The sequence below is a fragment of the Budorcas taxicolor genome, chromosome 17 (assembly GCF_023091745.1).
Source record: "Budorcas taxicolor isolate Tak-1 chromosome 17, Takin1.1, whole genome shotgun sequence".
NCBI lineage: Eukaryota > Metazoa > Chordata > Mammalia > Artiodactyla > Bovidae > Budorcas > Budorcas taxicolor.
In genome coordinates this window covers 5,483,809-5,502,385 of record NC_068926.1, presented here as the reverse complement: position 1 = coordinate 5,502,385, position 18,577 = coordinate 5,483,809, and the positions used below count along the sequence as shown (strand labels likewise).

The 18,577-nt window shown below is 42.3% G+C and overlaps 1 protein-coding gene across 5 annotated transcripts in view; it reads left to right on the top strand.

Annotated features, from left to right (window-relative positions):
- The window catches only part of ARFIP1 (ADP ribosylation factor interacting protein 1), a 136,541-nt gene that overhangs the window by 28,452 nt on the left and 89,512 nt on the right, over positions 1-18,577 (top strand). For 2 of the 5 annotated variants that reach the window (XM_052654623.1, XM_052654626.1), the window contains exon 1: positions 7,691-7,745. The exons of the other annotated variants lie outside the window; for them this stretch is intronic. In XM_052654623.1, the coding sequence (XP_052510583.1) occupies positions 7,710-7,745 (36 nt within the window). In that variant the 5' untranslated portion in view covers positions 7,691-7,709. Of the gene's footprint in view, positions 1-7,690; positions 7,746-18,577 lie in introns of those variants that run through there. 5 annotated transcript variants of the gene reach the window in all.

Genomic DNA, 18,577 nt, shown 5'->3' with positions numbered 1-18,577 from the left:
GACACAGACACACACACAGACACACACACAGACACACAGACACACACACACACACGGACACACACAGACAGACACACACAGACACAGACACACACAGACACACAGACACACACACACAGACACACATACAGACACACACACAGACACACAGACATACACACAGAGACACACACAGACACACAGACACACACACAGACACATACAGACACAGACACGCACACACACACACACACGTCGTCTTTACCCATTCATCTGTTGATGGGCATTTAGGCTGCTTCCATGTGTTGGCTATTGTAAGTAGTGCTGCCGTGAACATTTGGGATGCATGTATCTTTTTGAATTATAGTTTTCTCCAGATATGAATTATAGTTTTCTCCAGATATGTGCCCAGGAGTGGGGTTGCTGGATCATATGGCAATTCTGTTTCTAGTTTTTGAAGTAATCTGGTGCTAGTGATAAAGAACCTGCCTGCCAGTGCAGGAGACATAAGAGACACAGGTTTGATCCTTGGGTTAGGAATATCCCCTGGAGGAGGATCCACTCCAGTATTCTTGCCTGCAGAATCCCATGGACAGAGGAGCCTGACAGGTTACAATCCATAGGGTCGCAGAGTCAGACATGACTGAAGCAACTTAGCATGCACACACTCAGACTGTTTTCCATAGTGGCTGCACCAACGTACAGTCCCCCCAGCAGTGTAAGAGGCTTCTCTTTTCTTTATTTCCTCTCCAGCACTTGTTTGTACACTTTTTGGTAATGGCCATTCTGACTGGTGTGAGGTGTAGTTTTGATTTGCATTTCTCTAGTAACTAGCAGTGTTTAGCATCTTCTCATGTGCCTGTTAGCCATCTGTGTGTCTTCTTTGGAAATATGTCTACTTAAGTGTCTCCCCATTTTTTGATTGGGTTGTTTGTTTGCTTGGTTATTGAGTTGTATGAGCTATTTGTATAGTTTGGAGATTAAGCCCTTATCAGTCACATCATTTGCCAGTATTTTCTCCCAGTTCATAGGTTGTCTTTTCTTTCTGTTTATAGTTTCTTTTGCTGTGTGAAAGCTTCTTTTGATTAGGTCCCATTTGTTTCTTTTTGCTTTGGTTTCTTTTGCCTTGGGAGACTGACCTAAAAAATCGTCTGTACAATTTATGGCAGAAAATGTTTTTCCTGTGTTTTCTTCTAGGAGTTTCATGGTGTCATGTTTTATATTTTAAGTCTTTAAGCCAGGGGTCCCAGCTTCCAGACTGAAGACCAGTACCTCTTGTCAGATCAGTGTCCTTAGATTAGAAATAAAGTGCACAATAAATGTAATGTGCTTGAATCATCCCCAAACCATCCCTGTCACGCCTGGGCAATGGAGAAATTGTCTTCTGTGAAATAAGTCCCTGGTTCCAAAAAGGTTGGGGACCACTGCTTTAAGCCATTTTGAGTTTATTTTTGTATATGGTGTGAGGGTGTGTTTTAACTTCATTGATTTACATGAGGGCGTCCAGCTTTCCCAGTACCATTTGCTGAAGAGACTGTCTTTTCCCCGTTGTGTATTTTTGCTTCCTTTGTTAAATATTAATTGACTGTAGGTGTATGGGTTTGTTTCTGGGCTCTTTGTTCTGTTCCATTGATCCATATATTTGGGTTTTTTTTTTTTCCTCCAATACCACACTGTTTTGATTATTGTGACTTTGTGGTATTGTCCGAAGTCTGGAAAGGTTATGCCTCCAGCTTTGTTTTTTTCCTTAGGATTGCTCTGGAAATTCTGGTTCAATATAATTTTAGGATTATTTGTTCTACTTCTCTGAAAGATGTCATAGGTAATTTGATAAAGTGAGTATGTATTAGACCAATAAGTTCTGCTATTATAAGAAGCAGTATGAGTCTGGGAGGGATTAGGGGCAGGAGGAGAAGGGGACGACAGAGGATGAGATGCTGGATGGCATCAGTGACTCGATGGATGTGAGTCTGAGTGAACTCTGGGAGTTGGTGATGGACAGGGAGGCCTGGCGTGCTGCGATTCATGGGGTCACAAAGAGTCGGACACGACTGAGCGACTGAACTGAACTGATGTAGCATCAGGCTATTTACAGGGTTTTTCAGCCTTAACAATATGACATATTTTGCTATAAGGTTTTTTATTGTGGGACATTATCCTGTGCATTGTAGGACCTCTGGCAACATTCCTGCCCTGCATCTTCAAGATGCCAGTAGCATGCCATCCTCAGCTATAACATACAGAAATGTCTTTAGAGTGTGGGGGGAGATGGGTACTAAAATTGACCCCAGTTAATAACTATGAAGTTATCAGGTAACGTCCATATTTTCTGGCAGCTGATGCTATTTGCAATAACAGGCTTAGTCCGTGTCTTGAAGCTCCTGATTCCCAGACATCCTAGTTGAGTTATGCAGCCTCCCACAACTAGGAGTAGGAAGTCCTAGATGCAGCTGTCTCTGGGGTTCTGGTATTAGCAAAAGGCAGCACTAATGACATAATTGGAAGCTGATGCTTCAGTCTTGAATTGTTGAAAGTGAAGGGTCAGATTATGACAAATGCTGCTCTAACTGTGTAGAATGATACGGAAATAGAGAAAACAGCAGTACAAGTGGTCAGCATCAAGGAAACAGTATGTTTGACTCATAAATGTCTGAAAGCAAGTATATTGGCTGGCATGACCCATGTGTTTCACTCGCCTTTGAGAGACTGTGTAATGTTGAGGTTAAAAAAAAGGCCTCTTGAAGCCAGTGTGCCAGATTGAATCCCATTTCATCACTTGGTAGCTGCATGTCATTGAGAGATTTCTTAATCTGTCTTCTTACCTGTAAAACAGATATAATAATGGTACCTAAGTTTGAGAGTTTTGTGGGTTTTGAAGGAGACAATGCACATTGAGCAATTAGAATTAAATCAGTTAATATGTGAAAAACATATACAGCAGTACCTGACATATAGTCAGTACTCATTGTTTTCATTGTAGGGCTCCATTTGCAAGAGGGTACATTATTTAAATTATTTTAATCCTTTAACCGACCTAGTCCTCAGTTTTCTTATCTGTTAAATTGGGAAAATTTTATCTCCCTCACGGGCTTCCCTTGTGGCTCAGATGGTGAAGAATCCACCTGCAGTGCAGGAGACCTGGGTTCAATCCCTGGGTCAGGAACACCTCCCGGAGAAGGAAATGGCTACTGACTCCAGTGTTCTTGCCTGTAGAACCCCATGGACAGAGGCCTAGAGGACTGCAGTCTACGGGGTCACAAAGAGTCGGTCACGACTGAGCTACTAACATTAACTCCTCACAGGGCAGTTGTAAATGTTAAAGGAAATACTTCAGGTAATAAGCTTGTTAGCATGGCACCTGGCATATATTGATAGAAGGCAGTTAAGAAAGGTCAGCATTTAGTTCTTACTGGCAAATTAGGGAACCATGCAGCTATCAAACAGATTTCATAGGTAATTCATTTACTAGCATTCTGAAAGGTTTCTGGAGCGTTTCATAGTTATCATTGATACTCAAAAGTACCAACAAAGATATTGTAGACTTCTTCCCATTTATCCAATTCTTGTAGTTCAGCTTTCAGTATCTTATGTTGCAAGCAGATGAAACCAATTCCAGGTCACTTACATAGAAAAGACATTTACTAAGAGGATCTGAGGTAACTTACAAGGATGTTGGAAGCCAGAAGCCAGGTTCCCTATCGGGGAGTATGCCCCAGATCTTGGTTCAGCACGGTTTCAGCGCGGGCACTGTGCTGCTGGGGCTGGGCAGCTGGCACTGCCAGGACTCTGGGTACTGGCTGTGGTAACTGGTGCTGCCCCCTGTAGTGGCAGCTTGGTCTCACCGCAGTTACTGCCGCCCCTCAGTGAGTTCTCATCACTCCTCTTGTCACTAGTTTCTGATCGCAGGCCTGGGGCACGTGCCTTCACAGAACCTAGGTTGCATGGCCAGTTCCCCAAAGCCTGGGAACAAACAATAATAATGTGACTTAGTAGAGCTTAGCCTGACACTTTTCTAAATACTTTTTATTTCATTTTATTGTTACAACAACTGAGGTAGGTACTACTATCATTTTACTGATGAGGAAAGAGAAGTTTAGGAACTTTGGGACTTTTAGGAAGTTTACATAATATGTGGAAGAGCTAGGGATTGAACTCAAGTCATCTGACTGCAGGTATTCGCTTGATTATCAGGTATTTTGAGCTTTTATATAAGAAGAAGCAGGTTCTGCCTTTCCCCAGCCTTATGTGGAGGCTTTCCCTGATATTAGAAGGGGACTGTGACTGGGCAGCCAGAAGAATGAGATACAGACTCAGTACTTGGCTAAAGTCTGACTTGGCAAACCAGTCATTGCCTCTGTTGCTGTTTTAAAAGCTCCAGGATGAGGGACACTGAATCTGAGGATCAGAGGGATTTTTTTTTTTTTAATGTTCTGCCATTTTTTATTCACTTAGAGGAGAATACTTGTGAGATTTCAGACTCTGGGTCAAATAGGGAATATGTGTCTATAAATAACACTTAGGATTGTGTGACGTTTTTATAGTGAGAGGGCATTGGCCTAGTTTATTTTTGTCCTGAACACCAGTTTTGGAAAATTGGTAAACTTTATTTGCTGCTGGGTCTTAGAGCTGCAAGTCAGTCCTTGCTGGTAGGTGGGCACTATATTCAGGACCATACACCTGCCACCACAAGACTGGTGTGGTCTCCCTAGGGGTGGATTTGGGGCTTTCAAGAAAAGCAGATCCTCTCCCATTAGAGGTGGTAGAATGGAATTTCACCCTGTGAAAAGCTGACTTTATTGAGGTACATTTTGCATATGATAAAACATGTTCATTTAAAATGTACAGTTGGATGAGTTGTGACAAGTATATACATCTGGGAAACCATAACCTCAGTGCAGACGCAGACAAAGCTTCTTGTGCACTGTTGCAGTCAGCCCTCCTGTATCCACCCTCCTCCTTGGGCAAGAGCTGGGCTATCATGATACCTTAGTTTTGTGTGCTCTGTGTGTGCTCAGCTGTTCAGTCATGTCCGACTCTTTGTGACTCTGTGGACTGTAGCTCTCCAGGCTCCGCTATCCATGGGATTTTCCAGGCAGAAATACTGGAGTGGGTTGCCTTTTCCTTCTCCAGGGGATCTTCCCAGCCCCAAGATTGAACCCCCATCTCTTGTATCTCCTACGCTGGCAGTGGATTCTTTACCACTGGGCCACCTGGGAGGACCTTCTTCATCTACAAAAGTGAGAATTTTGTGTTCTGCAGTTCTGGCATGTATGCTTTTTGTGTCTGGATTTTTGGCTCAGAATATTGGGATTAAACAACAGTTATTGTATACATCAGTAATTCACTCCTTTTTATTGCTGAGGAATATTCCATTATAAGTATAAACTATACCTTGTTTATCCATTAACCTGTTGATGGACATTTTTTTCTTCTTATTTTGGGCTCTTATAAGTAAGCCTGCTCAAACTACTGCACAATTGCACTCATCTCACACGCTAGTAAAGTAATGCTCAAAATTCTCCAAGCCAGGCTTCAGCAATACGTGAACCGTGAACTTCCTGATGTTCAAGCTGGTTTTAGAAAAGGCAGAGGAACCAGAGATCAAATTGCCAACATCCGCTAGATCACAGAAAAAGCAAGAGAGTTCCAGAAAAACATCTATTTCTGCTTTATTGACTATGCCAAAGCCTTGGACTGTGTGGATCACAATAAACTGTGGAAAATTCTGAAAGAGATGGGAATACCAGACCACCTGACCTGCCTCTTGAGAAATCTGTATGCAGGCCAGGAAGCAGCAGTTAGAACTGGACATGGAAAAACAGACTGGTTCCAAATAGGAAAAGGAGTACATCAAGGCTCTATATTGTCACCCTGCTTATTTAACTTATATGCAGAGTACATCATGAGAAACGCTGGACTGGAAGAAACACAAGCTGGAATCAAGATTGCTGGGAGAAGTATCAATAACTTCAGATATGCAGATGACACCACCCTTATGGCAGAGAGTGAAGAGGAACTCAAAAGCCTCTTGATGAAAGTGAAAGAGGAAAGTGAAAAAGTTGGCTTAAAGCTCAACATTCAGAAAACGAAGATCATGACAGATGGGGGAACAGTGGAAACAGTGTCAGACTTTGTTTTTTTGGGCTCCAAAATCACTGCAGATGGTGATTGCAGCCATGAAATTAAAAGATGCTTACTCCTTGGAAGAAAAGTTATGAGCAACCTAGATAGTATATTCAAAAGCAGAGACATTACTTTGCCGACTAAGGTCCATCTAGTCAAGGCTATGGTTTTTCCTTTGGTCATGTATGGATGTGAGAGTTGGACTGTGAAGAAGGCTGAGTGCCAAAGAATTGATGCTTTTGAACTGTGGTGTTGGAGAAGACTCTTGAGAGTCCCTTGGACTGCAAGGAGATCCAACCAGTCCATTCTGAAGGAGATCAGCCCTGGGATTTCTTTGGAAGGAATGATGCTAAAGCTGAAACTCCAGTACTTTGGCCACGTCATGCGAAGAGTTGACTCATTGGAAAAGACTTTGATGCTGGGAGGGATTGGGGGCAGGAGGAGAAGGGGATGACCGAGGATAAGATGGCTGGATGGCATCACTGACTCAATGGACGCGAGTCTGAGTGAACTCCGGGAGTTGGTGATGGACAGGAAGGCCTGGCGTGCTGCGATTCATGGGGTCGCAAAGAGTCAGACACGACTGAGCCACTGAACTGAACTGAAATGTGGGACGTTTGTTTTTATTTTTCTGGTAAATGCTTAGGTGTATGAGTCATGATCAAGTGTATGTTTAATTTCATAAGAAATTGCTAAGTGAAGTGGTTTTTTACATTTCCTCCAGTAGGGTATTGGAGAAGGAAATGGCAACCCGCTCCAGTATTCTTGCCTGGGAAACCCCGTGAACAGAGCAACCTGGTGGGCTGCAGTCCATGGGGTCGCAGAAGAATCCGGCATGACTGAGCGACTAAGCAACAGTTTATTTTGAACACCAGTTGTTTGTCAGATACTTACCTTACATCTATTTTCTCCCAACCTGTAGCTTGTCTTTTCATCTTTTAAATGGTGTCATTTTGAAAAGACATTTTTAATTTTGATGAAGTCCAAATTATCAGTGTTTCTCTTATTGTTTATGTTTTCCATTTCCTAAGAAAATATTTGCCTACTCCAAAGTCATTGTGAAGTCTACTAATAAACCCATCAAAGGCATTCTTCATTTCTGTTATAAGTGATTTTTATCTCTTGCATTTCTTTTTGGTTCTTTCTTAGTATTTATACATCTCAGTTCATGTTGTCCAGGTGTTCATGCATGCTGTCTGCTTTATCCATTACAGCCTTCTGAGCCACCGGGGAAGCCCATATTACTCATAGTTGTTTTAAGTTCCTAATCTGGTAATTCCAACATCTGTGCCATTTCTGATTGTGATGTTTGCTTTGTGACTTCAAATTGTGTTTTTTGCCTTTTGTAGACCTTGCAATTTTTGCCTGTTAATCGGACATGATGTATCAGGTGAAAGGACCTGCTGTAAATGTGGGCGTCAAGTGTAGGAGGAGGGGAGCGTTATATATCCTATGATTAGGTGTCAGTCTTCTAGTGAGCCTGTGCCTCTGGATTGTGACTTTCTCGAGTGTTTCTCATTTTTTCTCTCCTCTCTTTAGGTGGCACAGGATAGCTGGAATGTGCTGGGTGTGGCTGTTTCCCTGCTCAGCCCTGTTAGCTGCTGGTTATGCCCAAGCAGGCTAGGTTCTCGTTTCTCCTGAGGGTAAGCCTTGTTAAGAATAGAGTACTTAGGGACCTCCCTGGTGGGGCAGTGGATAAGAATTCCCCTGCCAAAGCATGGGACTCGGGTTCAATCCCTGGTCTGAGAAGATTCCACGTGCTGTGTGGAGTAGCTCAGCCTGTGAGCCACACTGCTGAAGCCCACACGCCCTGGAGCCTGTGCTCCAGAAGAGAGGAGCCAAGGATGGACTGCTGAGTGTGTTCCACAGTGGTTCCAGTTCTCACCACTTGCTGGAAGGATGAGGGCGTTTTTCTGTGATATTTACTGGGGTAACCTGGTCCCGTTCTTGAAAGCATTGTGGGTCCTTGCTTTTGACTGGGTTCCTCTGGAGTCTTTAACTCTCAAGAGTTGTCCACGCTGAGCCTCCAGCAACTCATTGATTACAGTTCAGATTTTCCTGCCACAACATTGGTTACTGAGGTGGTTCCCACTGGTTTTTGTTCTAGTAAGCCATGACTGTTTGCATTTGCCTCTGTCCAGTTTTGGGAGTAACAGTGTGCCCTGTGTCCTCCCCTCTTTTATGAATCCAAGAAGACTTGTTGAGTTTTTAGTGTGTTCAGTGTGCTTGTTAGAATGAGATGGTGATTTCCAAGCTCCTTAACGTGCAGAAACGAAAGCAGAAGTCCCCACCCCAAGATAACTGCTGTTCTGCCTACCGTAATCATACCTTACTGGTTTTCTTCTTGAATTGAATCATATAGTAGATACTCGTTGGGTCTGGCTTCGTTGGCTCAACATGGCCTGTAAGAATTTTCTGTTTTTAATACCAGTAGTTCTGTTTTATTGCTGTTCTGTTTTATTGCTACACTGCTGTAGTATTCCATTGTTTGATTACACTGCAGTTTCTTTCTCTGTTCTGCTGTTGATGGACATTGAGTTGTCTTCGGTTTTCAGCTGTCTTATGGGTAAAGCTGCTGTGAAAAGTCTTGTACTTGTTTTATGATGGACAGATGCACCATATTTCACGGGTGTGTTTCGTAGGAGGAGAATTTCTGGGTTGTAGAATAGGCACATGTTTAATAGTATTGCCAGAAAGTTTTCAAAGTGATTTTACCAAATTTTACTTGCACCAGCAATGTATGAGAACCGACATACTTGCTAACACTTAATTTTGTCAGTCTTTCTAAATTTGGCCGTTCTAATGGGTGTTAGTAGTATTCTGATCTGTAGTCTTAATCTGCATGACAAATTAAACTGAATGACAGGGCTGTCCTGGTGACTCAGATGGTTAGAGAATCCGCCTGACCCGGGTTCTTTTCCTGGTTCAGAAAGACCCCCTGGAGAAAGGAATTGCTACCCACTCCAGTATTCTTGCATGGAGAATTCCATGGACAGAGGGGCCTGGGGGGCTGTAGTCCACGGGGTCCCAAAGAGTCGGACACAAGTGACTTGTGGCTCTTCCCTAACACTGAGGTTGTATGTGTGCTGGAAGAGTGTAGTGCATGCTTGTAGCAGTGGTTCTCACTGCATTTTGAAGGAAGCGTTCTCTGCCTCTGGGGACTCTGCTGTACCCTCTGGTGAGTGACATGTTTGGCTTTCTCATTGCCCAAGCCAACAGTTGGGTAGGGAGCAGGGAGAAGGCCTGGATTACCCTACATCTCTCCCCTACTCTTGGTCCCCCACGATCTAGTCACTCTGTAAGGCTCCTACTTTACCTCCTGAAGAATTCTCAGAAAAGAACTCACCTTTTTCTGTTCCCACAGCCTTCATTTAGATCATTGTTATTTCTTACTCACGCTGTAAACTGCTTCCTAAATGGTTTTTCTCCTTCTAGCCATTCCTTCTTTCCCTTCAGTCTAACTGCCTATCAGGCTGCTCACTAAATAAGTTGATCAGATTTCTCTACTTCCCTCTGCACATCTCTTTTAGAAGCGCGCAGTTCTTGGTCCAGCGTTTATAAAGCCCATCGTGATAGTCCCCTACATACTTTGCTAGCCTCCTTGTCATTTTTATTTTTAAAACCTAATTTTGATAAAATTTCATACAGAAAAATTAAACTCTTTACCCAGATTCACCATTGTTTTGTCCTATTTACTTTAACATTTTCTCTTTAAATACAGAGTTTCTTCTCTTTTGAAGAGAACAGAAGAAACCAGTTCTCATTTGAGAGTGTTTTGCAGACGTTATGTACATTTGTTCCTAAGAACAAGGACTTTCTCTTATATAATCTTAGTACTTTTATCAAAATTAAGAAAACTATTAAGGAAATTGATACAGCTCTATTATTTAATCCACAGTTGTTCCAGTAATATTGTTCACGGCTATTCTCTCCTGCTTTGTGATCCAGTCTATAATACAGATCACAGTTGTTCCAGTAATATCCTTCACAGCTATTTTCCCTGCTTCGTGATCCAGTCTATAATACATGTTGTATTTAGCTGTCTTTTGTCTTGTCTGCTTTTATCTGCAACAGTTCATCTGCTTTTTCGTGAACTTAAGCTTTATCAAGTATAGGAGCCAGGTTTTCTACTATCTGCCATCTGTTTCCGTGATTTTTGGTCTTTATTATTTCCTTCCTGCATCTTACTTTTAGTTTAATTTGCTCGTTTTCTGTTTTCTTAAGGTGCAATCTTAAATTGTTGGTTTAAGATCTATTCAGATGTAAGCGTTTAAAGCTATAGATTGCTTTCAGCGATGGTTCCTTAGGTGCATCCCGCAAATACTGCTGTGGTGCATTTTCATTTTCTTTCTTTTTTTTTTCCTTCCCCTCCCCTGCATTTTCATTTTCATTTAGTTAAAAAATATTTTCTTTCTCTTGTGATTTCTTTGTTTTCATATTAATGTTTTAGATATGTTGTTTAGTTTCCAAATTTGGGGGAGGTCCCTGCATATCTTATGTGAGTTGATTGTAATTAAATTTCTCTGTGGTCATAGAACATTCTTTATATGGTTTCAGTCTTTTAAAATTTATTGAGTTATGTTTTATGGCCTAAAAGATGGTCTGTTTTGCTGAACACAGCATGTTCACATGAAAATAATATATATTCTGCCATTATTGTTTCCTATTCTGTGAGTGGTTGATGGTATTCAGATCTTCTGTGTTTATGCTGGTTTTCTTTGTCTAGTTCTGTCAGTTGCTATAAGAGTGATGGTAAAGTCTCCAACTGTGTGGAATTCTGTTTCTCCTTTTAATTCTGTCAATGTTTGTTTCATTTATTTTGAAGCTCTGTTATTGCAACCAACATAACACATTTTGATTGTTGTGTATTCCTAATGAATTGATCATTTTATCATTATGAAATATCAAGAGTGATACTACCCTCTTTATCTCTGGTAATACTTAAAAAAAAACACTATTTTATCAGATATTGTTAATAATAAAACTGTGCCAACTTTCTTACGCCTACTCTTTGTATGGTATATCTTTGTTCATCTATTTATTTTCAATCAGTAGTATTTATACCTTTGTCTTTAAAGTGCATCTCTTGTAGGGTCATTAAATATATGTATACACACACATATATTCAGGGGCTTCCCTGGTGGTCCAGCGATTAGACCGCTGTGCTTTCACTGCCAGCGGTCTGGGTTCAGTCTCGGTCAGGGAACTAAGATCCTGCAAGCCACGTGACAGGGCTTGCGATAGTGATCATAGTGCACATATTAAACTTGTCATATTTCACTTACAATTAATAGTGTACTGCTTTTCTCTTAAAACAGAAATTTCGTAACCTTTTGGGTCTATATTTCCCTTTTGTTGGTCAATCCTTAAGTCACGTGACCCCATGGACTGCAGCACGCCAGGCTTCCCTGTCTCCCAAAGTTTGCCCAAGTTCATTTCCATTGAATCGGTGATGCCATCCAACTGTCTCATCCTCTGTCGCCCTCTTCTCCTTCTGCCTTCAGTCTTCCCCAGCATCAGGGTCTTTTCCAGTGAGGCAGTATTTCCCTGGCCTCCCTTCTTGTTCTTTGATAGACTTGTTTTGTATATGTTACATCTGGGTACATTGTAAACCACAGAAATGATGTTATCAACATTTGCTTTAAGCAGTTATATGGTTTATAAAGAAATTGAGATGAATTGGTAAAAACAAAATGGTTTTTGTGTTTACCCAGGTAATTACCATTTCATTTCTTTCTCATTCTTTTCTGAACATTCATTTTTTTCTGTCTGGTTTTATTTCCCTTCAGCAGGAGAATTTCGTTTAGCATTTTGTATAGTTCCGGTCTGCTGGGGATGAATTCTCTTAGTTTTACTTGAAAATACCCTTAGTACCCTCTGTAATTCCTAATATTTTCCCTGGATATAGAGTTCTAGGTGGACAGCGTTCTTTTTACCAGTGTTCTCCTCTTTTCTGGCATTTACAGTTTTTGATGAGAAATCAGCCGTTTGTTGGAATTTTGTTTCTGATAGTAATATTTTTTTTCTCTTGCTGCTTTTGAGCTTACCTGTTTATCTTTAAATAGTTTGACTGTGATGTACTTTGTGTTTATTCTGCATGTTGTTCATTAAATATCTTGCATCTATAAATTTTTGTCTTTCATCAGATTTGGAAAAAATTGGGCCATTAGTTCTTCAAATACTTTTTCTGTATCCTTTTCTTCTAGCCATTTTACTTACAGATAAGTTGGAATATTTAATAGTGTCTTATGGTTCCATGAAGCTTTTCGTTTAGTCTTTGTTTTTGCTCTACTCTCTACCTTGGATAATTAGTATTTATTTAGTTTTACTTACTGTTTTGTATGTCATCTTCATTTGGCTAGGTCCATCTAGTGATTTTTTCTTTGAAAAATTGTGGTTTTCAATTCTATAATAGAATCCATTTGCTTCATTTTTACTGTGCTGAGAGAATTCTTATTTTTTTCCACTGAGATTTTTGATCCATTGAAAATGTTTCACTTATTTGCAGGTACTGTAGCTTTGTTTGAATCTGTATCCGTTCCAGTCTCTGCTTCATATCAGAGCCAGACTAAATTATTTTTCTTTTCTCCTGGGAATCCTGTGTCACTTTCTTGGTTCGTTATATATCTGGGAATTTGGGGTTGGATCCTGAACTTTTTGAACATTGAGATGTGGAGATCGGAGATTGCCTTACTGTTTTCCAGTGAGTATTACTTCCTTTGTTTTGGTTGCTGATTTTCTTGGCTGGGCTTGCATTACAAACTTAGTTTCTTGTCTGTGCAGGTACATTGAGGGGTTAGAGATCCCCTTTCTGGACCTTTCTTTTTCAGTATTACCCCCTTCCTTTTACTTTTGTCAGCTTAACTTTTCCCCAACTGAAAAGACTAGTTTTCCACTGGATGCCCTGACAGCTACTGGGTGCACAGCATGGACAGGATTTAGTTTTTGTCTACAAGCCAAAGAGATGGAAACTTCCTCGCATAGCTCCCTGTCTCCCCTTCTCCAAGCAAGCATGCTCTCTCCACTAGCTTCTCTTTGCTCTCCAGTGCCTTCAAATAATTGCTTTTAAATTGTGTTCAGTTTTTGCAGTTGTTTTCTATGCAGGGTTGGGGGGGTTTAGTATAGTTCCAGAAACAAAAACCTGCCTTCCTTCTTACCTGTCCTTGGAAGCCGCCTGTTGTGGTTTTTGCTCCTACCCTGCTTGCCGTCCCTTCTGAGTTTTCCTTTGCTGGTTCCCCCCGTGTCCAGGTATTGGCGTGTCCTAGAGCTCCGTCTGCACAGCTCTGCCATCTGCATTGACTTTCTAGGCCAAAAGCCAAGCCAGATCTGCGCGTGTGCTCACTCACTCAGCTGTGTCTGACTCTCTGTGACCATATGGACTGCAGCCCGCCAGCTTCCTCTGTCCGTGGGATTCTCCAGGCAGGAACGCTGGAGCGGGTTGCTGTTCCTCCTTCAAGGGATCTTCCCAACCCAGGGATCAAACCCATGTCTCCTGTGGCTCCTGCGTGATTCTTTACCACTGAGCCAGTCCCGAATCCATGGCTAGTTATTTACGTATTTTCTTTCGCTGCTTTGGTCTACAGCATCAGAGTTGACAGCAAAGTTGAGTAGTTGTGTAGGCTCACAAAAGCCTGTAGTGTTTGCCGTTTGCGCCTTTATAGAAAATGCTCGCTGACCCCTGATCTAGGTAATCTTATGTAGTCCAGGAATTTAAATGCCGTCTACAACACCAGTGACTTATAAATTTCTTATCCCCAGCTTCAAGCTTTCTTCTGGACTTCAAGCTCATACACCCAAAAGCCTGGTACCCTTACCTATACAAACCTTAATATATCCTGACCTAAACTCTAGCTGGTTTTTCTACCTCGTGCTCCACCCCGAGTCTTGCCTAGTTCTGTTAACAGCAGTTTCACTTTAACAGCTGCTCAGGCCGGAAACCTTTGTAGTTGTCCTTGACCTCTCTTTTTCCCATCTCTCACATCTGTCTGTAAGGAATTCCAGTTTGTTCTACCTTCAGGATATGTCTAGAATCTAACCACCTCTTACCTCCTCAGCCACTGTCACCCCACTCCAAGCTACCATTATCTCTTGCCTAGATTATCGCATAAAATTACTCTCCCTGCTTCTCCTTGTGCTCACTTATAGTTTAGTGCACCGCAGCAGGAAAAGAGTGGTCCTTAAATGTAAGTCAGATCATTTCACTCTAAAGTTCAGAACCCTCCGGTGGTTTCTCATTTCACTAGGAATAAATCTGGAAGTCTCGCCAGTGTCTTTAGCACCTCACGTGTCCCTGCCGCCTCTCACGTGGTCCTGCTGCCTCTCACGTGTCCCTGCTGCCTCTCACGTGTCCCTGCTGCCTCTCACGTGTTCCTGCTGCCTCTCCTGTGTTCCTGCCGCCTCTCACGTGTTCCTGCTGCCTCTCACGTGTCCTTGCTGCCTCTCACGTGTCCTTGCTGCCTCTCACATGTTCCTGCTGCCTCTCACGTGTTCCTGCCGCCTCTCACGTGTTCCTGCTGCCTCTCCTGTGTTCCTGCTGCCTCTCACATGTCCTTGCTGCCTCTCACGTGTTCCTGCTGCCTCTCACGTGTTCCTGCTGCCTCTCACGTGTCCTTGCTGCCTCTCACGTGGTGGTCCTGCTGCCTCTCACGTGTTCCTGCTGCCTCGCTGACGTTTCTCTCTGTTCTCCCCGGCTGCAAACTGCCTCCTGCTCCTGGAGAAGCTGGGCCTGTTCCCACCTCCCGTCTTTGTGTTTACTCTTTCCTCTGCCTGGGGCTCTCTACTCCCTCACTTTACTAATATGATGCCTCTTTTAAGTTTTTCCCTGACCACCTTGTTTAAAACAGCGCATTCACGAACAAATGTGTTTATATACATGCCCATTAGCATTTAGGACTGCATAATGTGTGTATTTATTTGTTTTTTTTCCCCAACTAGGATATAAGCTCTTTGAGGGTAGGAAGTTTTCTCTGTTTGGTTCACCACTCTGTCTGGAGTATCTGACATCCTGCCCAGCACATCAGAGAGCTCGATAAATCAGTTGAATCCATGAATGTGTGAATGAACAATCGCCATTCTAGCTAAATTGCTTTACTTGGGTTTCTGGAATATACTAGATTCTATCCTGCTCCTGTTATTCTTTCTATTTAGAATCTCTCCTTTACTGTGTCCCCATCTGTCATCCTACAAGGTTCAGCTAAAGTATCCACCCCTGATTAAGGTTTCCTTCTGAGTGCTTACCGTATTAAGTGCCTCCCTCAGGTGCTCACGACACTGTATTGTAACTGCTTTTTGCCAGCACTTCTAGTTCTTAGAAGCCAAGATCTGATTTCTGTTTCTGTTTTATCCCATGCATGTTGCATAGAAGATAGCAAGTGCCTGTTGAATCTAGCTGATGTTAGGAGGGAGAAAGCAAGAGCATATCTTACGATTTTTGGAAGAGTGATAATTATGTAGATAACAAACCTTAGTCTTTCTGGTTGGATTAGAGATCAAGCATCTAGTTAGTATCTGTGGTGGTTTAGTCACTCAGTCGTGTCCTATTCTTAAAACCCCACGGACTATATAGCCTGCCAGGCTCCTCTGTCCATGGGATTCTCCAGACAAGAATACTGGAGTGGGTTGCCATTTCCTTCTCCAGGGGATCTTCCCCACCCAGGGATCAAACCCAGGTCTCCTGCATTGCAGGCAGATTCTATCTCTTATTTGCAAGAAGTAGAAACTTAACTCCAGTAGCCTCAGATAATCTGGATATATTGTAAGGATGCAGTGGCAGTGAAGAAAATAGGGCTCTCAAAAGTATCCAAGATGATGAGACCCCTCCATGGAAAAGGGAAAGCCTCTTTAACAAATGGTGCCGGGAAAACTGTATATCAACATGCAGGCTGGACCCTATCTTATACCATACACAAAATCAGCCCCCAAATGTATCAGAGACCTAAGTGTAAGGCCTGTAACTGTAAAACTGAGAGGAAGTGCTTTTGATAGTAGTTTTGGCCGAGATTTCCTGAACATGACATCGAGCACTAGCAACAAAAGCAAAAATGGACAAATTGAACTACATCTAAACTGAAACCTTCTTATACATCAAATAGTTATCATACATCAAAATGTTTATCGCAACCAACAGAGTAAAAAGGTAGCCTACAGAATTGAGAGAAAATATTTACAAATTATACATCTTTTGAGATTAATATCCAGAATATGTAGAAAAGTCCTAGAAGTCAAGAAGTAAAACACAAAGAACCCAATTAAAATATGGACTAAAGACTTGAATAGACATTTCTTCAAAGATGATACATAAATCGCCAACAAACATATGAAAAAGTGTTCAACATCACTAATCATTCAGTTCCGTCGCTCAGTCTTGTCTGACTCTTTGCGACCCCATGAACCGCAGCACGCCAGGCCTCCCTGTCCATCACCAACTCCCAGAGTCTACCCAAACCCACGTCCATTGAGTTGGTGATGCCATCCATCCATCTCATCCTCTGTCGTCCCCTTCTCCTCCTGCCCTCAGTCTTTCCCAGCATCAGGGTCTTTTCCAGTGAGTCAACTCTTTGCATGAGGTGGCCAAAGTATTGGAGTTGCAGCTTCAAAATCAGTCCTACCAATGAACACCCAGGGCTGATCTCCTTTAGGATGGACTGATTGGATCTCCTTGCCGTCCAAGGGACTCTCAAGAGTCTTCTCCAATACCACAGTTCAAGAGCATCAGTTCTTCAGTCCTCAGCTTTCTTTATAGTCAACTCTCACATCCATGCATGACCACTGGAAAAACCATAGCCTTGACTAGATGGACCTTTGTTGGCAAAGTAATGTCTCTGCTTTTTAGTATGCTGTCTAGGTTGGTCATAACTTTCCTTCCAAGGAGTAAGCGTCTTTTAATTTCATGGCTGCATTCACCATCTGCAGTGATTTTGAAGCCCAGAAAAATAAAGTCAGCCACTGCTTCCACCGTCTCCCCATCTATTCGCCATGAAGTGATGCGACTGGATGCCATGATCTTAGGTTTCTGAATGTTGAGCTTTAAGCCAACTTTTTCACTCTCCTCTTTCACTTTCATCAAGAGGTTCTTTAAGTTCTTCACTTTCTGCCATAAGGGTGGTGTCATCTGCATATCTGAGGTTATTATTTCTCCCGGCAATCTTGATTCCAGCTTGTGCTTCCTCCAGCCTAGCGTTTCTCATGATGTACTATGCATAGAAGTTAAATAAGCGGGTGACAATATACAGCCTTGACATACTCATTTTCCTATTTGGAACCAGTCTGTTGTTCATGTCCACTAATCATTAGGGAACTGCAAATCAGAACCACAATGAGATATCTCCTGTAAGGAGATATCTCCCCTCCTGTGAGGAGATATCTCATTGTTAGGATGGTTACTATTTTAAAATTGTAAATAACAGTTATTGGTGAGGATATGAAGAAACTAGAGCCTTTATGCACTATTGGTAGGAATATAAAATGGTGAAACCGTTAATGGAAAATAGTGTAGTGTTTCCTAAAAACATTAAAAATAAACTTGTTACCAGAAGAGTTTGGGGTCTGGCTGCTTGCCACTGAAAAGCCAATAAACAGCCTAGGTTGGTGAAAAGGAAAGTTTGCTTTAATTCAGATGCTGGCAACTGGCTGGGAGGATGGACATCTGTCCAAAGGCTGACTCCCCCCTACTGGCAATCAGTGGGGCAAGAGCTTTTGTAGACAGAAGTGAGGGGAGGGGGACTACATGCAGAAAGAGCGCAGTCACCTCTGGCACTCATCTTCAAATTGGCCATCAGCGGTCTGACCAGTGTCATCTTGATTGTTTTAGGCACAGTTAATCTTCAGTTCCGAGGTCCATTTGTTCTTATTTCTTTGAGGCCAGTTCTCGGAATTGTGGCAGCTTACGCCATGCGCACAGTCTGGTCATCGTATAGCTAGCTTCTTTCACCTGGGATTTCAGTATCTGTAAGACAGCTCACACAGTATGGCTCAGGATATCGTCTGTAGTCCTTGAGAAGGAGCGAAGAGTCCTTGACTATGCTTAATGATCACATTATTTTTATTTTTCTCCTTTGACTGTTTTCCTTTGTTTCTGCATTTCTCGTTTCTCTGATTAAGCTTATTCTTCAACTAAAGTTTTCCACAGACAAAAGGCAGGCAAAGGACATGGGACAGAGGGGCAAGGACCATAGGGTCTTGCTGTGTTTCTGAATTACCATGTGGTCTAGCAGTCCCACTTTGGGGTATGTTTCCGAAAGAATTGAAAGCAAGATCTTGAAGAGATACATCCACACCCATGTTGATACAGCAATAGCAGCACTATTCATAATAGCCAAGAAATGGAAGCAACCTAAACGTCCATCGGCGAACTGAATAAATGTGGTATATACACGCAGTGGACATCAACTTAAGCAAACTCTGGGTGATAAATAGTGGAGGACAGGGAAGCCTGGCGTGCTTCAGTCATGGGCTTGCAAAGAGACAAACACGACTT